This window comes from Prunus mume, linkage group LG2, assembly GCF_029339155.1.
Source record: "Prunus mume cultivar Tortuosa linkage group LG2, ASM2933915v1, whole genome shotgun sequence".
Taxonomy (NCBI): Eukaryota; Viridiplantae; Streptophyta; class Magnoliopsida; order Rosales; family Rosaceae; genus Prunus; species Prunus mume.
Genome location: NC_142699.1, coordinates 31,885,637 through 31,910,080, shown reverse-complemented (window position 1 = coordinate 31,910,080; position 24,444 = coordinate 31,885,637). Strand labels below are relative to the sequence as shown.

General features: G+C 34.2%; 3 protein-coding genes across 3 annotated transcripts; 1 reads left to right on the top strand and 2 right to left on the bottom strand.

Annotated features, from left to right (window-relative positions):
• Positions 1-3,993: 3,993 nt before the first annotated feature.
• On the bottom strand, positions 3,994-5,609 carry LOC103323479 (uncharacterized). Its single transcript, XM_008225477.3, has one exon. The coding sequence runs from the start codon at positions 5,463-5,465 to the stop codon at positions 4,668-4,670; it is 798 nt and encodes a 265-aa protein (XP_008223699.2). The 5' UTR covers positions 5,466-5,609; the 3' UTR covers positions 3,994-4,667.
• Positions 5,610-10,723: 5,114 nt separating this feature from the next.
• Positions 10,724-15,846, top strand: GS1 (Haloacid dehalogenase-like hydrolase (HAD) superfamily protein). The gene is made up of 6 exons (XM_008225476.2): positions 10,724-10,979; positions 11,490-11,714; positions 11,926-11,986; positions 12,177-12,324; positions 12,711-12,790; positions 15,256-15,846. The coding sequence occupies exons 1-6, from the start codon at positions 10,760-10,762 to the stop codon at positions 15,443-15,445; spliced, it is 924 nt and encodes a 307-aa protein (XP_008223698.2). The 5' UTR covers positions 10,724-10,759; the 3' UTR covers positions 15,446-15,846.
• Positions 15,847-23,208: 7,362 nt separating this feature from the next.
• Positions 23,209-24,444, bottom strand: IAA33 (indole-3-acetic acid inducible 33). The gene is made up of 2 exons (XM_008225475.2): positions 23,763-24,444; positions 23,209-23,509 (listed from the first exon to the last, which is right to left on the bottom strand). The coding sequence occupies exons 1-2, from the start codon at positions 24,179-24,181 to the stop codon at positions 23,431-23,433; spliced, it is 498 nt and encodes a 165-aa protein (XP_008223697.2). The 5' UTR covers positions 24,182-24,444; the 3' UTR covers positions 23,209-23,430.

Here is a 24,444-nt window from a genome sequence, read left to right as displayed (position 1 = left end):
TGCGAATCTTGGGCATTCCGAGTGGAAAGTGATAGCATTCCTCCCTTTCTCCCATGTTTCTTGTTTCTTGTTTCTTGTTCGACGATGATGTTGTGATTCTTATCTTCCAAGCTTGTAAAGTGAAGTCTCTGAGGTTTTGGTGGAACCATTTGAAATCAATTCTGGGACCACGACGTGCTTCAACAGTTGCACTTACCAACCTGGGAGGGTATGAGCTAGCAACAGACAGAGTAGTACATGAGGAGTCTTTTTTTTCTTGATTGCCGCCTTTTCTTGGTGAGAAAATGGATCATTGCTCACAAGATTTTTATTTTTATTTTTATACTAGCGATATTGAGAATAGGGAAAAATCGAATCTAGGACCTCGAGTGCATGGATTGATCTCTTAATTATTTGAGCTACAAACCCCTTACAGTGGATTTTACATCTTCTAGGGACAGTCACATGCATGTAGCCTTCAATGCTGATCAAAGTTAATAAGCTTGTGATCAATAGCTTCCTATATGTATGGAGACAAATGATCTGTTGCTAACTTGTAAATTGGTGACTAATGAAGTGTTTGGGGTTGCTTTGCATATTGCACTTGGAGGACAGGTGTCAGAAACTCATTGATTCATCCAGTTTCCCCCCATCAGTGGCAAGACCTCATCTGAGTGGTCCCAATTCCAACAAAACTTCAAACATAAGACACATGTTTGTGAACATTATGGATCAACATACATCACACCAATTAACTTTTTCTAGTGTTTAGTTACTTTCCTCTAAATTTCACCTACTCCATGTATTGTCTCATTTTACAATAATAAAGATGAAATTGCGTAACTTAGAGTAAACCTATTTTTTGGCTAATGATGTTGTAAATGTTATCAATTAAAATTATATTCTCATACGTGTGGCCAAATTACACACATCATAAACAGTTTTAGTGGAGTCCATCTTGCCTTTTATTGAGAATATCTATACTTTTTGGTGTGGATAAAATTGCAATAATACATAATAGTTTTAAGACTAGCGTTGTCAAATGCTAATACAATCATTTTACTCAGCAATCCAACCATTAGTATCATTTTTCGGTTCATGATCATACACATATTTTTATTTTACATAAGCGATATTGGAGGGGGGGTTTTCTCACACAAACTGTACGGATGTCATGGAGATTCAGACCTTAAACTACTTATCTGCAAGTCAATGCCCTTTCCACTGGACTTGACCCAGTTCACACATACTACTTAACAAAACTAAAATAGGTTGAAACTAAATACATAAAAGGAACAAATTATTTGATGCTCACCGTAATAAGTTTGTTACAAAGGTAGTTGTACAATGTGATAACAGACATGACGAAGTTACGTCTTCGTAATGATGGCTAGCTACAGCTAGTCAACGCAATAAGTCAAACATCCAGCATATGATCTAGAATCATCAGCCGGCTTCAAATTCAAAACTCGACAGCGGTTGACAAGATTTTCAGGCTTTAAATGCGAAGAAGAAATCAGGGTTGATTCTAAGCCTGCAATTGAACTTTAGTTCCAAGTCCCACCCAATAAATTGGAAATATGTTGTCGGTTCTTCACTATGAATCCTTTCAATCTTTCGAAATTTATATATATATATTTTTTTCAACAAAAACGATATGATATTATTGAAATAAAAAAGGAGTACATAACCTATACAGTTCCGGCAAGAAGTGCACCTCCTTGAATCTCTGTGGGTCCGCCACTGTACATAGGATACCCTCCAAAAGAATTAGGTAAGTCCCTGCACATAAAGGTTGAATTATCTTACTAACCAAGGGTTAGATCAATTGGTAAAGTCATGCATCAATTAATGTGTTGCATGGAAGATTCCCAACCTCTAGGTGGAACACTTCACAAATGGCATCAGCTTAATCGAATATGCATGCAGGGATTTTAATTCAAAATTGATCATAAAACATATGGACCATATAAATAGTGTATTGGGTTTCAATTTTCGGTTCATTTCCGTTAACATAGTAATTATATAGGTTTGGCATTCTTTTCCTCCATCTGAGGTTTTATCTCACTGAGTTTTTCTCAGCTAGGTTTAATAAAGCTACGTTTATTTGTTCGGGTCTGTAATCATCGACAATTTAATGAAAATTTATTACTTCCCGTATAAAAAAAAATTATAAGTTTGGCAGTGGTGACAATATAATATTTGTTGTAATGATTTTTAGCATAGTGCACTACTAATGCTTATTTGCTTCGCATGCTAAAATATAATTATTTAGCATTCATTGAAAATAAGTGGATGCAATGAAACAAGGCTTAAAACAATAATAACTTGGATTTTCCCATTATTCAACATACTTTGCCAAAATGGTACGACAACATTATATTTCAATAGTTTAGATTTAGTATTCTCCATTGTTAATAGACTACGTGTACAACTAATTAGCACTTGTTGATGATTCTACATAACCATTTAGATTCATTGCTTGCAAATGCAGAAAGGGATGAGTCAGACGAAACAATATAATAATCCACATCATCATTATTGACATTGGGTAAAGGATTACAACAAGTTTGCTATGGAGGCCAATACCTTCACCTGTTTTCATTCAAACATGTAATAATTTTGTCAATGATGCTAGACCTGAAAAAAAGAAGAAGATATACAATACATGTTCTTCAATTCTTTGATATAGGCACTTGGTCGATGATGGTCATTAAAATTCGTAGTCCAAAGATGGCATCAAAACGAACACAATTACACGAATTATTCCTCCAATTTTGAATCTACAATATAACATCTTACTAGACGGAATTTAACATGTTACACACCATGTCGTTATCAGGGAAATGATTTACGCTACTTAATTTTTGTTTTGTTATATAAGCGAAGTTCATGAATGGGATTAAGCGTAGGAATCTCACCCATTTAAACAACATGCTCCTCCAGAATGTTAATGATAATATTATTACAAATATGTTTGTTGAGAGAATATTTCTTGATATTATAAGCTATAAACATACTAAATGATAAAAATCTTGTGCTTCTCACTTCATATCAGTATTTTCTCATAACCCAATTGCCAACTCTTGCCTTTTAAACATGTGGTACAATGTTTTATAAATATATATATATATATATATATATATATAATCCTCTTTTATTGAGGGATCTCTCAAATAATTTTATTTGAAGGACACTCTTTAGGATACCCTATGATTTTTTTTTTCAACGATCCAAACAATCTATTTTTTTAAGTCTATATTCATAGATCATCCTTGCAAAAAATTAGACAAATCGAAAACTGTTTCGACATCCAATTATATCCTACAAAACCAATGAACACGGTGCTTCAAGAAAGTACTAAAATTTCCAAAACTCAATTGAGTAGTGGTCAAATGATATCGGATTCAAGCGATTTTTTTGTAAAGATGATCTTTGAATGATTATCTAAAAAATAAACGGTCTGAATTAGTGGAATACAATGTGGAGTGAGGTCCTACAAGAATGTCTCACAAATAAACTTATTTGAAGAATCCCTTAATAGAAGCTCCCTCTATATATACACCATGATGTTGTTACAATAAGTTGGGTGTCGGCCTAACAATGTTCACAAGAAGTAGCCAAAAGGATAACATTCTGTCTAGCTGACATTTAAATTCCCTTTTTATTAAGTTACCAGTCCTTATCAATACATCATTGGTAACATATTCCACTAAGCACTAGAATCCGACCATTTAGATAACAAACAAATAATTAGAATATATATATATATATATATATTAAAAAGCTTTGCTTTTAGCTTCATGCAGTTGGTGGGGCGGCGGTACAAGATTCACTAACTAAAACGTTTTAATTTATTCATTAATGATGATTATAAGGTTGAGATTACAAAGTAAAACAAAATCAATTAAATTCTTGTATTTATCTATGGATTTATATGATAAAGTATATTTATCATGACATCACCCCCCCACCAAATTCCACAAATCACAAATATAATATCAATCAAATCGATAAAAATAATTTCCCAAACTGATATTTATGAGCCTCACATAAAAATATTCACACCAAATTAATAAAATAAATAAAACAATATTACAACCAAAAAAATAAATAAATAAACATGAGAATTTAATGTCGTAATCGGGGCTCTCGTGATTTTCATTCATTCATTTCATTTCTGTGGGCGCACCGGCCACCTAACAAACAAAACCTTCTTCATCCTCAATTACTACTAGAGTGAGAGGGCACCATCGTCAACCGTGGCTTTGCTCCTGTACTTAGTCCTTGCTTCTACGGAACGTCATAAACCATTATTATAGTGATTTATCCCCACGTCCAAGCAAACCCAGAACCTCCGGAGACCATTTTGCCCCTCTCATGCAAATCAAAATCATTATCATATTGAAACCTTGATCAAGCCAAACCCCATGTTGATTGTAGTGAAAATATTCTATTATCATACAACCGATAGAACATATTATATTATCAAACTGTCAATCTTTAATAGTTAATAAGATAAAATTTTGTTTAAAGATGTAATTTAAATTGACAATTTGATAATATAACATGTTACACTGTATGATAAAAAGAATAATACCTCACAATCGCATAATCCTATTCATGAGTTAAGGGAACAAAGTTATGATAGCACAGCACATGCATGGCACGTGACGAAAAGTAGCCACTCACACTTGTGTACAAAACGGCGTCGTTACGGCAACACTTGCATGGTCCTTGCAGCTCAATGCTTTGAGCAGTCTCCAAGAGCCCTTGCCGGAGCTCCGATTATCAGGAAACTTCCCGGCAACGACTTCTCGGGGAAACATTGTGGTGGACGGGTTTCGCCGAATCTGCCGGTTCTTGATGTCACTGAGGTCCATCTCCGCCGGAAACTTCACAATCCCAAACATAAGAAAAAACCACCTCGGCTTATTATAACCACTCTTGACCTTATCGGATTTTCCAACGCTCCTCACCGAGGAATTCCTCTCCATCTCCCCAGGCGTCGGCGACACCATCGAAGATTGCCGTTGAAGCTTTCGATAGTCCAATGATCGGCTGTTCCTCATCATGATCTGGTTTTTTGAGCTGCTCGATCTTGTCACCGAGCTTTGTAACTCGGAAAGCGACTCAGACCGCCTTCGAAAAGTTGGTTGCTTATTCTTGTGAGAATCGTTAGGGTTTGGATGAGCCTTGGGGACTTCGGTCATGTGTTGTTTGAAGGGTATGAGTTTCCCGCAGACGATGATGTCTTCGGCGGAACACATGAAGCTGTCGGAGCTGATGTCGCTGAAGAACTCGAATAACTGATCGGAGGAGGAACGACGAGCTTGTAGGTGGTTAGACGACCTGTCGTGGAATTCGTGGACTTGGTCATGGGTATTGTCTAGTGGAAGGTCGCATAGAGAGAGTGCCTCTTCTGCATCTTCTTCTTCTGATTTGTCTTGGTAATGGGGATGGTCAATGTAATTGTCGTCTTCCATTTTTGATGAATTGATGAAGAAAATGAAGAAAAGGGTATGAGGCGTTTGGAGAAAAATGGGTTTGTGTGTTGAAGAATGGCTTCTATATATTTCGAAGAGACCAAAGGGAATATATACATAAAAGGGCACAATTAAGAGAGAGAGAGAGAGAGAGAGAGAGAGAGAGAGTGTTATGTCGATGATTTCTTGGAATATTAATTATAGATTTTACTTTTTTTTGTTTGGAAGTTTTTATAAAGCGACATGATATTTGGAGTGTTATAGTCTTCTAGAAGAGAAGAGAAGATAAAAAGATTAAAAAAAAAGATAGAAAAGGGCATTTCTCTATAAATAATAAATAAAATAAACAAAGTGAGAGAGAGTGACTGAAAAGAGATGAGTCCAGAAGAAAGAAGGGAGACCTCAAATGGTGAGAGACTTAGTAAAGGGAAATGAGATACTTGACTTTCCCGTCCATTAAAAAAGTTGGCGGAAGTTTTGGGGTACCTCGCACTTGTGTTAGGTCATATAGGTGGTGGTTATTGGTTGAAGTCACTTTTGTATATGACATTTTTTGGGCAGCTACAAAATCCCCAAACAAGGTTATAGGACATCACGACCAACATCACCGATTAGCTTGCGATGACAATTTTGTCACACAATCTACTAACGGGACTCGGCTCAACGTAAATGTATAACATATAAAGATTAATCATACTTAACTGAAACTTATAACCAAACATAATTAATTAAAACAATGAACAATTAATAATACATCGCGTTAACTAATGTAGAATAAAAGTAACACGATTTTGACACAACAAACTTATTTAACTTGTATTGAATGAAGACTAACTTTTCTCATTTTTTGATATGGTATTTTACGAGTTCCCGTTGAGTTATAGAATCATGTGTTATTATTTTCTAGTATATTAAGACCACATCGATTTTCTTTTCCCTTTTTATTTATTTATTTATAAAGAGTGTATATGGTTAAAATCTATAGTTTAATCTTAATTTTTCGAGTTTGCAGGCAAGACATTGTGAGCTAACTCTAACACGACACAATTAGTAAACAATCGGGTTAGGGTTGAATAATATGATCATATGATTAATTGAATATTTACGTTGAATTAGAGTTTATTTAGTATTCAACATGGATACGAAATGGTAATATATGGACACAATGTGACTCAGTCATCACTCGTGCCACTGCCATCAATATGCCTATATCTAAAAGCATTGGGCATTCTCCACCTACAACTCTTGAACATGACCTGTAGGGTGAAATGTAACTATCCCCTCCCCTATCTAATTCAAGATTGTACCTTCATTTGTTTCAAAATAACTCTCAAACGTTCGTCTTTTAGCTTTACAGATGGAATATGGAATTAGGGTTAGGGAGATGTCATCAGAACCAAAAAAAACAAGATTGAGGAGATGCTTGCTAAGGCACCTGTCTGTACCTACCTAATTTTGTATGCATATATGAGACAAAGTCCAAAATAGAATGAATCCATCATAACCTAAATTTAAACATTCCAAATCAAATATTGGAAGCGTTATACATGATCATACATGCAAATCCATGTTACCATTTTGAAAATTTTCAACTCCTTATTTACTTTTATTTGTTAGAAATAAATGAGATTCAAAATGATCATACATATTATCCTTTCTTTATTGCTGCTAAGTCTGGGGGATACATGCATGCTCCTTTTCTTGCTACTTTTATTATTTTATGAGGTCGGGGGCAGGTGGTGATAGACTTTAAGAATGTGCATCTTTTAAATAATTTATAATATAAAAATACTGTAAACTAATCTAAACCACGGAGAGAGGGATTCGAACTCGAGTGTAGAGTGGGAAGACATCCGCTCTAACCAAGTTGGCTAAGCCCATGTCTGCAACCGAACAAAAAGAAAAAAGAAATAAGCTTTATTAGCATTGTTTCTGGATACTCAACAAAGAATTTTTGTGTGATGGACAAGGATTGGTATTTTAAATACTAACATTTGGAACCACGACTTGGATTATTCTTTAATTATGGCTCAAGCAAAAGGGACGTAAGAGGTATTGTGGATAATGTGGAAAATGTCGTTCAATGAGGAATTCCGGCACGATAATATAATCTATACACCCAAACGAAGAAAATAATTCATGGTAATATAAGGGGCAGGTATTTCGAAAGAGACTTATTCATATATTAACCTATATATATGAATGCTAATTCAGTTATAAAGATTTCGGCTTCAACTCCTTGATCAAGATTGCTATAAAAAATTTACTTGATCAAGTCAATGGGTCATAACCCATCCAATATCCCTGATAGGGTTTTGTATGTAGGTCAACAACAGAAATGATAATGAACCAATAACAAAGGAGAAATTCTTAGTTTAACATTCATGCTAACTCAAAGTTGAATAGTCTCCTCTTAATACACAAATTTATAACTTAATATCAGCTGACGTGTCATATATACATGACAATTCTTATTTGTTGTGTGAGATTCACAGCGGGCGTGAAAGATAAACAAATGAAATACTATCTCATCAATTGAGATTTTAAGAAGTTAAAATATCAATCAGTGCCTAGATAATTATTATTGGTTGGATAATTGAATCATGAGAGCTACAATCGCTCAAGTCTTCTGGAAGAACCTAATGGTACGAGTAGAACTTTACTAAATTTTAGAAAGAAAAAAAAACCATGGTCAGATAAAAGATGACTCGGTTACAATTATTATTTAAGAGAACATCTTGAATGATATCATGGGGTATCTTATACCATTCAAAAAGGAAAAAAGGTATGCATGCATGAGGTTTGAATTAGGCCCAAGCCAACATAAAATAGATCCATGTCCATCCATCGGGCTCTAGTCAACATAAAATAACCCTTAGTTTTGGTGTTTCAAAATTAAAGTTTCTTGCATAGAAGAGTGAGCAGATGCACCTACCCACAATGCATCTTTTTTTTTTTTTTTGTCTTATATACAGAGAATTTTTGTTGGACATAGTTTCTTATTCTCATAATCTTTTTGAAGTATTTATATTTTAATTGGCTATTGTTTTATGTATGTGTCCCCTTAAAATGAATTAATTGTGTTTTAAAAAATTTCTTCAATGAGAGGGCAATTTTAGCTTATTCGAAAACTTATCCATACTGGCGGTTTGCTTTATAGATGTATAGAGATCATTATAAGCCCAAATACTTGGCTGGAAGGTCAAGCCCACATTGAAGACAATCCAATTTACTAAGAGCCCGATTGGGATTACTTTTGTATGAAGCACCTTTTTTTTAAAGAAGTGGTTCGATTAGAATAATGCCGAAATTTCTATTAAAAATCAAAGAAGTGATATTCTCCATAAAAGCGCTTTTGTTACCTAAAAGCACTTATGAGTTTGTTTGCTGGATTCTATCATAAATGCTTTTTACTGTTAGAAAGCGTTTTTAGCCCTTTTAGAAGTTGTCTCAAGTATGCTCTAAGTTTAGAGGGGTAACATAAATATAGACTACGCAATGTAAGATGTTTATTGTCTTAAACCTACTAAATTGACCTTCTAATCAATGTGGGATTGCTAAGACTCATTGTTTATCACGAACTCAAGACTAATCTCGGATAACATCCTATTACTAAGTGTTTAAATTAAATACAAGGGTTTAGAGGTTCCTAGTTCTATAAGGATTTAGATTGGATTAAGTCTATCGTATTAGAGTTATCTCTTGGAGTTTCTTGATGGGCAAGGTCCTGGGTTCGCCCCTCTCAATAGGAAAGGTTCTCAAAATAAATGTATATATGTATACAATCCCATTTCATTAAGGGATCCCTCATATAATTTTATTTAAGGGACACCATTTAGAGTAACCTACAAATAAATAAATAAATAAATAAATTCAATGATCCAAATTGTCTAGTTTTCAAGTCTTCATTCATAGATAATTCTTGCAAAAAATAAGACAAATTGAAAATCATTAAGGCTTCTAATTGATACCAAAAAAATCAATAAACTTGGTGCTTCAAGAAAGTACTTAAATTTCAATAATTACATTGAATGGTCAAATGATATTAGATTCAAATGATTTTGTAGATATTATCTTTGAATGAATATCTACAAAATAGACAATTTGGATTAGTGAAATACAATGCTGAGTGGGGCTTATAAGGGTGTCTCTCAACGGAAGCTCTATATATATATATATGTGCGGCACATAAGAATTTTTTTTCAACAATCCAAACCGTCTATTTTTAAGTCTACATTCATAGATCATCCTTTGCAAAAAATTAGACAAATTAGGAAATCGTTTCAACATCCAATTGTGTCATACAAAATCAATGAACACAGTACTTCAAGAAAGTACTAAAATTTCAATATTTCAATTGAGTGATCAAATGCTATCGAATTCAAATGATTTTTTGTGGAGATGATCTTTGAATGAATATCTACAAAATAGACGTGTTGAATTACTGAAATACAATACATAGTGGGCTCTACAAGAATGTCCCTCAAATAAGCTTATTTGAGGGATCCCTCAACTGAAACTCCTTATATATATATTGGAAAATAAAATAATCTAATCCTAGTCCAAGCATACACCAAATGTAGGATAAATGTTATCCAACTTAGACCGAACCAAGACAATCCCTAAGCATAGTTCATGCCAAGACAGTCATGTGTAACAAACGAGGCCTAAGTGTTTAAGTTAAATACAAAGGCTTAGAGGTTTCTAGTTCTATAAGGATTGAGACTGGATTAAGTCTATCGCATTAGAGTTATCTCTAAGAGTTTCTTGATGGGCAATACTCCTAAAGAGATGCTTATAAATAGAGAGCTCCCTCCTAGAGCTGACACTCAAGCTTTACAAAAATTCACCCCATCTAGAATTACTCTTATAAGGCTAGTCTTCAAGGAGAAGATCTCTCTTCTGTTCTCTACTATGTTGTCAACATCATCTCCATGTGTGAGTCAAGTTAGTGTTTGATGTGTTATTACTAAATAGAATAACACGTAAAACCTCCATTTGGCGCAAATGACAATTTTGATAAAACTTTGCTAGTAATTTTTTGGTGAGATCATATTCATTCATTCATGGTATAACACGTGTATTTTCAAATGCAAACTGATTATATAAACTCATTGTTTACTCACATTATAACACGTGGATTAATATCACGTGCTTGAAACTTGGAGATACCTAATTGCTTATCAACTTTTTAACTGCCTTTACCAGGGGAATTTGTGGCAGAGGATAAAACGACTACCCGGTCCGGCCCATATGGATGCTTTGGAAGTTGGATCCGCTTCCCAACTCTATGTATGTTAAGACTTTGCCAACGACTAGCTTTCCCAAGTCCTATTGCTCCTCCACCACGTTCCTTTGTGCATTCTTCTTCATCTTCCTCCAAAAACTATCCATTTTTGCGCACAAGCCCAGAAATTTCAAGACTCCGTTTTGCAATGGCAAATCCATCTCAAGCTGTCTCGATCAGAGGACCAATCACTCATGTCATCTTCGATATGGACGGCCTCTTACTCGGTAATTTTGTCAAACACTTTCCGTGCATTGTCTCTCTTTACAGTCTGTTTGTGTATCGTCTTCGTTTCTCTGTAGTTGGGCTCTTGCCACGCATGTTACACTACCACATGACAAGTTATTGCTAATGGTTTTCAGATTTTCACTTGGTTTTTGTTTTTGATAATTCAGTGGACCAATTTTAGTATTGTATCTCTTTTTGTTGTTGTTTTAAGTACGGACTGTTGTAGTTTTTTGTTCTTTCTGCTCTTGCATACTCTGCTGAGCTTGGCCATAGAAACTGTATTGGTTGAAGTTGAACAAATATGTTGCTGGAGCTTCGAACATTTGCAACTATTTTAGCTCAGGAATTTTTGTTCTGTGGTTGCTAATAATTAATGACACAGCATTTTTTCATGTTGTTTTTTTATTAATGAGTTATCAAATAGCTTGGTTGTTAAGTTGGAGGATTATGGTTTATGCCCAGATTCTAGGAATGAAACTGCTGATCTGATATGATTTTTGCTGATTCAGACACAGAGAAGTTCTATACTGAAGTCCAGGAAATTATACTGGCTAGGTATAATAAAACTTTTGATTGGTCTCTGAAAGCCAAAATGATGGGGAAGAAAGCAATAGAAGCTGCTCGGGTCTTTGTTGAAGAGACTGGAATTAGTGACACCCTTACTGCTGAGGACTTTCTAGTTGAAAGAGAGGCACAGCTGCAGAGTATGTTTCCGACAAGCGAGCTTATGCCAGGTACCATTGTTTGAGTACTGTGAAGCGCAGATATTTGCATGCACATGCCTGCTTCTATTCGACTTCTATTTGTACTCCTTATGTTCTATCAAATACCCATTTTAAACTTAATCGTCCCCAGTTTAGCTTTCTATTTGCACATACCGAATATCATTAGTATACAGCACGGTTCTGCTAGTTTTAATTTATCTTTTTCTATGCTAAATTGTAGGGGCTAGCCGCTTGATCAGGCATCTTCATGAGAAAGGAATACCGTTTGCCTTAGCAACAGGGTATAGTTCCCTTATTTATGTTTTCGTTTTGTACTTATAACCAGTTTTACCAAATGCAGATCTAGAGCAGTTTGTTTGTTGCATGTTCATTAACTTCAAGCCTTTCAACCTTTTTGAGTCGTCATAATTTATACTGAGAAAATCACAAAGACTGGCACAAGCATCACTTGTTTATAAATATATCTTGCAGTTCTCATAAGCGGCACTTTGAATTGAAAACACAACGCCATGGTGAACTTTTTTCATTGATGCATCATGTTGTCCTTGGTGATGATCCAGAAGTTAAACAAGGGAAGCCCTCGCCGGATATATTCCTTGCAGCAGCCAAAAGATTTGAGGTATAACCATCTCAGATGTGTTCCTTTGTTATATTAGTTTTCTGACCCCTGAAATGCTCGACACATAGCATGGCGTCCCAAAATGACTAGTCACTAATGGGGTTTTCGTTAATCAATTGTATAGCCCCTATGAATAAACACACAACCAATGTATTAATGTGCACTTGTTTACACAACTCATACACAAACAAAATTAGGATATCAAAATATTCAGCATGATTTGATTGTCACAGCAACAAGATGGTTATGACATTAGGTTATGATAGTTATGGGAATATCTATTCAGCATGGGCTGTGCTATTATTGCTCCTTTACTCATTAGTATTTTCAGTCAACATCAGGAGTGATTATGTAAAAGTGACTGATGACAAGATTCGTGTAAACAGGGTGCCCCAATTGATCCAAAGAAAATTATGGTGTTTGAAGATGCACCCGCTGGAGTTCTTGCAGCTAAAAATGCTGGGATGTAAGTGCTATAATTTGAATTTTTTTTCTTGTGTAAAATTTCAGTTATCATATCATATAGGGTAAACTGTCAATTTTACCAAGTGTCAAATCGGGGTCTAAACTTCTTATTTTTTCAGCCAATTTGTGTTACAAACTTTTTAAATAGGTGAATGTGGGGTTTACCATCGACTTTTAGGATTCCATCCAAATTTCCCCCCAAAAATGCACATGATGCACTTTTTTCGGACAATTTTGACATTTTATGAGATAAAACAATATTTTAAATTTTAAATTTTAGAAAACAAACAAATAAAAGGGGGAAAAACCACCCCAACCTCACAGTTCACCGCTCTTCCCATGACCATGCAGCTCGCCCCTCCCCTCTTCCCTCCCCGAAACAAAGAAATAATAGGAAAAACAAAACAATAAACCAAATTCACTGACTAACATAAAATAATTTTTTGCAATGCCCATATGTCCGAAGACTGAAGACAGATTCTTAGCTGGTACTTGGCAAACTTTCTTAAGTTTGTTCTTTCTGAAATGGGAAACAAAAAGTATAAATCACAAAAATATGGATTAAATAACGAAATTTTCAGGTGGGATTCTCCCAAAATTCAGTACTTTTGTAGTTACAAACAAAATCAAAGAGGGAAATTGTACTGTGTTTAGGATCATGGGGTGGTGGTCAAAACGAGAATCAGATGATGGCTGCACTGCTGTTTTTTCTGTTGCTAGTGTTGATGTTTCTTGCAATGTGTTTGATCTTTGGATACAAAGAGGGATGAGAGAGAACTCAGAGGAGATATCGGATGGAGTAATTTATGGTCAGGGAAGGCTGATATTTGGGGAAGAAAGGCTTCCACAGCTCATGCTATTCCTCTATGAAATTTCTGGATTCAATGGGATCTGGAAGAGGGCTTGTAGATGTTGTTGGCCAGGCTATTGAGTAGTAGTACAAAAGGAAGGAGTTGCAGCATGAGCTGCGGGGAAAATGGGTGATGGAGGAGCTGGGCCGTTTTTCTTTTTTTCTTTTTCCTTTTCAAATTTGGAATTATTATTTTACCATAAACTGACTAAATTGCCATTAAAAAGTGACTCACATGCCCAGTACATGACATCTCTTTTGAAGCAAATTGGATGGAGCTTACAAAATCTGACGGTTGACCTCAAATTGGTGATTTAAAAAAGTTAGTAATTCAAATTGGCTGAAAAAGAAAAGTTTTATGCCCCAATTTGATACTTGGGTAAAATCAGAGGGCAAAACGGCAGTTTACCTATCATAATAATTCACTCATATTTGCCAAATTTTGGAAAAATCTCCAAATTTGATTCAGATGTTGAAGGTTGATTGATAATGTCAGTACAAAAATTAAAAACAAGTTGTTAAATCAATGATATTTTTGCTATAGACCTGTGTACATTTGCTGGTGTGGTTGGTTGCCAGACATCAAAAGGACACCTATTGGCTAAATGCTTGGTAAACAGTCGGTGACATGCTTATCTGTCTGTAATTATCTAGGCATTAATAATTTCACAAATTAAAGGATGTGATGCATGTTTATCTTTTATAGAATAGAACATTGAATATATAAAGAATTTTTTAGCGAGACAGTGGGGGATTTGTTTTGAAGTATTGCAAAGTGGACTCGCCTACTTGGGAGAAAACTAAACATTATATGTCATGTTAATTTTGACCTCAATATTAGAATGATTGAATACAATCGTTAAAGAAGGACAATGAAGTTTATAAACTAAATGTGAAATATAGTAGTACATGTCTAGAGTTTAGCCTGAAGATCTGATTATGCCACTCTTTCAAACCAAAGGGCGGTTCAGCCTACATGCTTGTGCCCCAGCCACTGATCATATTGCCATGAAACCAGAGAACTTGAGCCATAGGCAGAATTGGATTGCAGTCTTGTAGGCTTAACCACTAATGGAAGGGCTAGAAACGTTTCCTAACGTCTTTGAATGAGGCCTTCTTTCCTTTGGCACGGAAATGAGTTTTTGATTCTTAACCATTTGAATCCGTAATAGATGGGTAATATGCATTCAGAAATGGAAGAACATAATGAATCTGTAGTACTGAAATGAATGCTTTAATATAGAGAAGTTCTGCTTGCAAACAAAATTCAAAATATGCATTTGTTGCTTGTTCCCAATTGAACCGGAAAGACCCCTGCACCAAATAGGTAATTTGCCTTCTCTACTAGTGCCCTACCTTGAGTCACCTCTTCATTAGAATCTAATGATTTTTATGGCTTGTTCTTGGTGGCATCCCAACTTAATGACCTCCAATAGAGGTCGTCTGACCTTTATGTTGTTTTGAATATTTGTTCTCTGCTTTTGTGCTGCAACATTGAACTGTCTACGGTATCTGCATGCCAAGATTATATTTATAACATCTACAAAACACCGACTTTTTGATTCAATTGAACATTTTGAGTTGGGTTGCTAATATTGTAATCACACTCTGTGCAGGTCGGTTGTCATGGTTCCAGATCCAAGGCTGGACAGCTCTTTTTATGATATTGCAGACCAAGTTCTGAAATCCCTGTTGGATTTAAATCCAAATGATTGGGGTCTTCCTCCGTTTGAAAATCCAGGAGCTAAACTATGCTTTGTGGCATATTTATGCTGCAATACGTGGGAAACAAGCAACTTTTATTGATTAGAATTGAAGGCACACCTTGATGGTTTTTGCCAGAATATCATTCTTACGTTATTCTAAAACTGGTCAGCCACTTCGAACAGTGATTATTGAATTTTCTGTTTAAAAATCCTTGATGTTTCTTATGAGTAGCTTTACATGTTAGAGCTTTTGACAGATGATACATAAGTACACCTGCATCAACAGCATTTGGTCAGAAATTATTTCGTAGAACGCTTCGCAGCATCTTGGTTAGGAGTTGAATTGCTGAAATAAAATGTTGATATTCTGCAAACCTTTTGTACTACTTTAGGTAAGTTGTAAATTAAGGCCAATTCGCTGAAAGGAAATTCAGAGGTTGTGAATGCAATTGTCACTTAACAATGTAACTTCGGTAGAGGATTAAGTGGGCTTTTCTCTTATATCATAGAAGTGAATGTTTAGCTTTAGACATATTATGTGTATGGGGAAGTTGTTGCAACAACAAGATCATTAAGTTGAGGCGTGATTGAACATGATAGATGGTCAGGATTGATCAAGAGGATTGTTGAAAATGATAGGCTAAATTTGGGAGTATATTAAGTGGGATATTTGTTCATCTTAAATTTGCTTGATAAAAATAGAACCCCTATGGAAAGAATATTTGTGTAAACTCCCCTCCCCGAATCGTTTGTACTAAAAAAATAGAACCCTGCACATGGACTCCATTGAAGAGGCTAGTGTTGCCATTGTGGAAGTTGGTTGAAATAGTTCGCTTTACATGTCAGCCCCCATCAAGCATCATTTTTTCTTTTTCTTTTTTTAATCCAGAAAAGATTGACAACCATGATTCATGATTTCTTTTATATGGTTTTTCACTGATTTTAGATTAAGTTGGTAGTTGAGCATTTAAATTGACAAGATTAAAATTAAGGCTTTTAGGACCTAGGATGGGCCACACATTTAAATGCCTACATGCATGGTGGTTGCTACTACCACTGAGTCACTGACTGGTGTACAATCCTTGAATGGATTTGATGCTGAATTAGATGAGCACCGTATTTGTAGACAACATAATGCCTTTGGATTTAGCAAAAATGATATCCAGTGATTAATTTTAGGGTTGACTACATAAACTTTGGAGGTCATTTTAAATTGGATACTCCACTAACTCACAAATTCACGAAAACTCTACACCCAAGTACATTCGCTAGTCTTTGAGCCAAAAAATAAAAATAACAAATGTACATCCGTTAGTCAAACTAACGTCCATTAGTATGAATTTGAAATGACTCCTAAAATTTGGAGGGGTTTTAAGTAGTTAACCCTTAATTTCATCTATCTCATTCTCTCAAACAATTGAACCATCATAAAATTTGAATTTCTTCAATATGGTAGTATTTTTCTTCTCAAGTTTGAATCCTCCCTTCAATTTATATAATAATAATAATAATAATAATAATAATAATACAAAACAAAATAAGCAAGTGAATCAATCTCTCTAGTTTAGTCAACCAAGTCACGCTCTGAGTTAGGACTAGCAATGGATCGTGTTGTGTCAGGATCATAAACGTGTCAAGAATGTTGAACTCAAACCCGACCCATTTAATAAATGTGTCATGTCTAGTTCGAGTCATGTTAAACAAGATTTTAAACATGATAGCTGGTTAGTAACATGTTTAACAAATTATTAGGATTGCTATATTTGATTTCTTATCTTAATTTAACAATTTTTTTTTTATCATAATCAAATAATAATTTTTTTTTTTCTAAAGCCTTGCAATAAATTGACTTGAATTGATGACATGCATCTAGTTTATATTCTCCCAGATGTGTGCATCATCATGGCCCATACAACTTACAAGAATCACTTGGATAATTGAGTATTGAGAACAAGTATAAATAAAGAAAAAGAAGGAATAAAAAAACAATAAGGGCTCGTTTGGTACGTCGAACTGTATCTTGATTAATTTATGTCGGATAGTATTAATCAGAAAGTATCTGACTATTTATCCATAATATTATAAGGCGTTTGGTGATGTTCTGGATAAATAATCTAATTAAGTTATACTGTGTTTGGTGCTATTCTGAATTACATTGGAACATACTATTTTTTTACAAAAATTCTTTGATAATTTAAGAGGAAATTGAAATTCAAATTACGCGAAATTTTTTTGATAAGATTCATATGACAAGATTTGTTTTTCAATTGTTTTTGCCAAGATTTTTTTTTTTTTTTCATATAGCCCATTATCATAATTGTAGTATCTCATATATATATATATATATATATATTTTAAGGCAAGAAAAACTCAGCAACATGTATTGAGTTGGATACACAGCTACATGATGATAATTTGATTATTTAATTATTGAGTTGGATACACAGTAGCACGTATTGTTCCAATACAACAAGAAAAAATGTCAAAAAGGAAAAACTCATAACCTAATTTTCACAAAAATTATATAAAAGAGGAAATCTATAAAGAAAGAGAAGATGAAAAGAGAGAGAGAGAGATGGATACCTAGAGAAGAGTGAAAAGAATAACCTTGGAGAAAATAGCGGAGAAGAACCCCAGGGAGAAGAAGATGAAAATAGCATCGTAGGATTTTTTACGTGAGCGTGTGTGTTCTTTTTCCCTAGCTGTATAATTAAGCGTATGTTATCTAAACCAGGGTGTGTGGGTCGTATTAATTAATTAGGTAAGGAGAGTATTAAAAGCCCAACCCGTTTAAATAGTAAGGTAATTAAATAATACAAGTTGACACAAAAGACCTAACATGAACTATTTACTTTTATCCATAGTCTAATACGGTGTACCAAATGAGCCACAAAGACCCACATCTCAAATTCACAAGGTCATAAAAATAAAAATAAAAACAAGTAAAAAAAACTTGAATTTGGATAATTTAATCAAGTAATTGCACTTTGCAATTTTTTAAATTTTTAGATAAAAAAATAGTGATTATATTTTGCCTCTCAGTATGTATGATGATTGAGGAAGAGAAATTAAAAAAATGAAGAAAATGAAGAAGAACTAAATAAATGAGTTATGTGTATTTCATAGGTTGACGTGACCCGTTCAATAAACGGCATGTATTTTAGCGGATTGACCTGAAATTCAGCCGTTTATTAAACAGATTGGCTAGTTGACTCAAAAATAACCCAAAATTTTAATCATGCGGATTAAATTGCTAATTTTCTGTATGAGTTTCAAATCATGTATCGGATCAATATTGGAAATTGCCACCACTACTATGAGTGTTAATGCATGTGAATGATTTTAAATACATAATATGAAACCAGCAGCCCTTTTGGTTCGTTTTTCTTATTACAGCACAATGCCCCTATTTGATACAAACGTTTCATCCTTCGCGTTTTCAATTGTTTAATTTTGTTCCCAACCAAAGACACCATTGATGTCGATGACGCCACTTGTTGGATTTGATTGAGAATTTAAGATCATTTATAGAATGAAGTGCTAATTATACTGTATAATGGTATTAAGGACCAGACAACCGACAAATTTAAATAGAGTACAATATGGAAAGGCTACTTCTACCTACTTTACTGTTTGCCTACAATTGATGTTACTTTATTTAATTAGCGAGGTTCAATCTAGCTATATACTAATTACAACATGATTTTTTCTGTGTGTTGGGGCCACCAAAAAAGAAATGTCCAATCTAAGTCATAAGCAAACCCTACACCCTAACTGCCCTTGTGGTTAAGTGCACTTGCACTAACTCCTAGTGGTCCAGGGTTCGATCGTTGGTACCACATTCTTTGCGAAACCCAAAAAACTACACCCTAAAGCTCCGTTTCATTTGCGAAAAAGATTTGATGAGAAAAAATTTGGGAGTTTCACTAAAACACCCAAAATGGAGGTTGAAATTATAAAAAAACCCAACACCCAAAACACTTTATAAACACACCAAAAACCCATCATTACACACACTCAAAACCTATTTATAAACACACCCAAAAAGTTGACTTTGGGGTTGATTTTGGGTGTGTTTCTATGTTTAAATAGTGCTTGTGTTTTTTTATAAATACATGTCTATGATTGAGTTTATTTATAAATTTGTAAAAAAATTTCTCATGTCTTTTCCAAAGAATGAAAAATAGAATATATTTTTTTCCATGTTTGATAATGCTGGAAAAGTAATTTGGTGAGGTTTTAAATAGTTAATCATTAATTTAATCTATCTCATTCTCTCAAACAATTGAATCGTCATAAAATTTGATTTTCTTCAATATGGTTGTATTTTTCTTCTCAATTTTGAAAGATGTCTCAAGTTTGAACCCTCCCTTTAATTTACAAAATAAAAATAATAATAATAATACAAAACAAATAAACAAGTGAACCAATCTGTCTAGTTTAGTTAGCCAAGTCACGCTCTGAGTTAGGGTTGGCAATAAATCGTGTCGTGTCAAAAATGCTCAACTCAAACCCGACCCATTTAATAAACGTGTCGTGTCTAGTTCGAATCATGTTAAACAGGTTTTTAAACATGTTAGCTAGTTAATAACATCTTTAACAAATTATTAGGATTGCTATATTTGATTTCTTATCATAATTTAACAAAAAAAGAATTCTTATCATAATCAAATAATAATTTTTTTCTAAACCTTGTAATAAATTGACTTGAATTGATGACATACATCTAGTTTATATTCTCCCACATGTGTGCATGGCCCAAAAGACTTACAAGAATCACTTGGTTAATTGAGTATTGGGAATAAGTAAAAACAAATAAAAAGAAGGAATAAAAACAAACAAACAAACAGGCGCACATCTCAAATTCACAAGGTCATAAAAAAAAAAAGAGTCAATAACTTGAATTTGGATAATTTAATCAAGTAATTGCACTTTGCAATTTTTTTAATTTTTATATATAAAAAAATAGGGATTATATTTTGCCTCTCTATGTATGATGATTGAGGAAGAGAAATTAAAAAAAATGAAGAAAATGAAGAAGAACTAAATAAATGAGTTATGTGTATTTCACAGGTTGACACAACCCGTTTAATAAACGGATTATATATGTATTTTAGCGGGTTGACCTGAAATTCAGCCGTTTATTAAACGAGTCATGGCTGGTTGACCCAAAAATAACCTACAAATTTAATCATGCAGATTAAATCGCTAATTTTATGTGTGGATTTTGAATCGTGTATCGGGTCAATATCGAAAATTGCCACCACTACTTTGAGTGTTAGTGCTGTGAATGAATTTAAATAGAGAATATGAAACCACCATCCCTTTTGGTTTGTTTTTCTTATTACAACACAATGCCCCTATTTGATTCAAACTTTTCTTCCTTCGCATTTTCAATTGTTTAATTTTGTTCCCCACCAAAGACACCATTGATGTCGATGATGCCACTTGTTGGATTTGATTGAGAATTTAAGATCATTTATAGAATAAAGAGCTAATTATACTGTATATTGGTATTATTAAGGACCAGACAACTGACAAATTTAAATAGAGTACAATGTGGAAAGGCTACTTCTAACTACTTTACTGTTTGCCTACAATTTATGTTACGTTATTTAATTAGCGAGGTTCAATCTAGCTAGATACTAATTACAACATGAATTTTTCTGTGTGTTGGGTCCACCCAAAAGGAAATGTCCAATCTAAGGCATAATCAAACCCTGCACCTAAAGTTCTGTTTGGTTCGCGACAAAGATTTCTCATGTCTTTCCTAAAGAATAAGAAATGAAAGATTTTTTTTTCATGTTTGGTAATGCTTGGAAAATAACCATGAAATACTATTTTATTTCATTTCACATGTTTGGTTTGCATAGGAATTTAGAACAAAGTCTGTTTAATTTTTCAATTATATCAATCAATATAATCCACCAATTAACTACATATTTTAATTTTTTTTAATCGAATTGAGGGTTTAAGGGAATTCAAATTTGAGACATCTTCAGACAAAAAACTAGACACCCATTGAGAGATTGCTTGTTAAATATCTTATAACTATATTACCTTTTTTTTTTTTTCCAATGACTATATTAAGCATAAATATCATACTGTAAGCTTAAAGTTTTTCCGGTCTTCCCAGAATCAATAACAAATAAAAACTAATTAACGATGTAATTTATTTCATTATAGTTTAATTTAGATTTTAAGACAAATTAAGGATAAGGCTATGCAAGTTTTATACAGCTAGCTTCTTATGAACGTACATATCCAGAAGGTATATATGTTTCTGAAGAAATTGATATTCAATTATATATCTACCACAAAGAAAGTTTTATTTAACCTCACAAACAAATTACGTTATTACATTTTGAAAACCCTAGATGCCTCCAATGCCATTGAGATCTGAGCATGGATGGCACTAAATAACCACGCAAGGGCTTGCTATTTAATAAGGGGACTTGTTATTCACCAACTCAAAACAAGGTAAAGAAGCGGACGGTAGAGAAGGGAAAGCATAGGCGCTTCTTCTTCCTCCTTGGTCTTTTCCTTTGGGGCTCAGAGAAAGAACATTTTTCTTTGTGGCAAGGGTTTTTGCAAAAGAGATTACTTAGGGCCGTTTCATAACCATATTTCAATTTTAGTTTTTAGTTTTCATTTTTCATTTTTTGTACTAGAATATAAAGGAAAAAGAGGGAGAATGCAAGTGAGAATGAGAGTGGAGAGGGGATTGAGAGGGGAGATGAGAGGAGACTATGGGAAGGAGGAGTAACAAAAGTGAAAACAAAAACTAAAAACTGAAATCTATTTCAAATTATTTTCACTTTCAAGATTTTGTTTTCACTTTTGTTACTCCCTCTCATCCTCACTTCCATTCTCACTCTCATTTTCTCTATACTCTAGCACAAAAAATGAAAACTAAAAACTATAATTGAAATGGTTATCAAACGGGCCCTAGGGGTTCTTTGATAACCATTTCATTTTCATTTTCACTTTTTTTGAAAACTGAAAAACTAAGAACATATTTGGTAACAGATTTTGTTTGAAGTTTTCAAAAAAGTGAAATCTAGTTTTCAACATCACTCTTAATTTTTTTAAACAACTTGAAAGTCTTTTCAGTTTTTATTTTCATTATTTTGCAATCCTTTATGATTCACTAATTTTACATCACTACACATGCACTGCACTCCAGTTATTGAAACTCGGTATTTGGGACCTTCCAACTTGGACCTGTCTGCCCGATTGTTGAGTTTGACTGCGAACCTAGTCCAAGCCTCGGGACCTGTAGATCCAAAATTCACCACAAAAAATCACCCTAACTCCAAACAAATCACATTTATAAAAAATAAAAAATAAAAAAAACAAAAAAAAAACTACAAACACTTTGAAACATGTACTTTCATTCTATGATATCAAATTCACAATTTGACCCCAAAAAAAAAAAAAAAATCTGTCTAATAAGTTCCACACAAAACTGAAAATTGAAAAGAGTTACCAAAAAACTTTAGTTTTCAATTTTTTGAAAAAAACTAAAATTGGTTACCAAACAAGTTTTCTGTTTTCAATTTCTTAAAAATGAAAATTAAAAATTAAAAACTGAAATGATTATCAAACGAGCACGGGCCTTAATTAAAATCCCATTGAGGAACATGCTTGTGTATTATGAATCTCTAACTAGTTAGCCAATTTTGTGCCATGCTGGTAATGTACCTAGAATAGATCGAACCTAGCTTCTCCTTGAAGCTAGCTTTCTATCAAACTAGCTATGTCGGTGTGTTCCTAGCTTCATGCTGGGGAAATTAAAGTGAACACAAAACACATAGCCGGATGGAACAAGGTAGAAAATTCAAGGATGTGAGACAATCTATATGAGAAAAAGGTTTTTTATTCATAAAATTATAAGGAAATAAGTGAGCATGCTTTGCATTTCATTGGGAAAAGTACATATGATTCCAAGAAGCAGCTAGCTATATATGACATTAAAATCCATGTTTCCAAGAGACACAAGTTTCTCGTTTATGACTTGTATATAACTTCCTTGACTTTCTTGCCAACACCATCTGCAAAATGCCAAATTCCAGCATACGCTAGCTATGCACCGCTTCTTCCCCTCCTTGAATTTCCCTTGGATGGTAGTATCCGAATTCTCTTGGCAACGCGTACAAAATCCCTATAACAACCACACGCGCACATGAATAGATCATCAGAGAGAATCAAATTAAGAGCAACACAAATAGGATGTTAATAATCGAATCATCGATTAAAGTAAATTATTGTCGAAATGTGTGATTTAAATTCACAGTCTAACTACATAATATGTTAAATAGAAGAAAATTACTCTCGTATCATGACCTTAAAACTTTGTATCATTTATGAATTTGTCAAATTAAAGGCAAAAGAAAGAGAGAGTATTTAGAACTCACTTCCAATTAAGGTCACCGGCAAGAAGGAGATCATTTTCCATGTCTTCATAAGCAATCACATGACCAGGAACAGCATTTGAAAGATCAAGGTCCTTGTCATTAACAGCCCCCACATCGCTACCATCCACGAACATTTGGCGTAGGTCCTTCGCAAGACTTTGGTAACTTGCATGCTTCTGGAGACTAATGCGCTGGCAGATAGAACGGCCTTCAAGGACGACGGTAACCGGAGGGACCATCGTGGAAACCAGATCATCATCAAGAAGTGCCGGGAAGCTGTGGAGACTAGCACCGTTAGGGTTTCTGATCAAATGAGAAGAAGGTGGAGTAATTGCACCACCACCACCACCAAGTTGCTGCCTCCTCTCCTGCCACCTCCTTTTCAGGGAGTCTTGTCTCTGCGGTTCAAAAGCATTCATGGTTTTAGGCTATCTCTTCACACTGTAATGATTTTATGTTTTGTGTCTCTAATATACTTTGATACTTTTGAGAGAGAGAGAGAGAGAGAGAGAGAGCGAGCTAGCTAGCTTTGGAAGTGAAAAGGGTTCTGTCTTTTTGGTGGGATTTATTTTGTTAGGGAGAGAAAGGAATTCATTGAGGAAACTGATGAGAAGGGGCTTGGTGTTTGGTGGGTTTTGAAAAGAGGATGGTGTAAAACTTGGAGTGTGGGGTGTTAAATAGA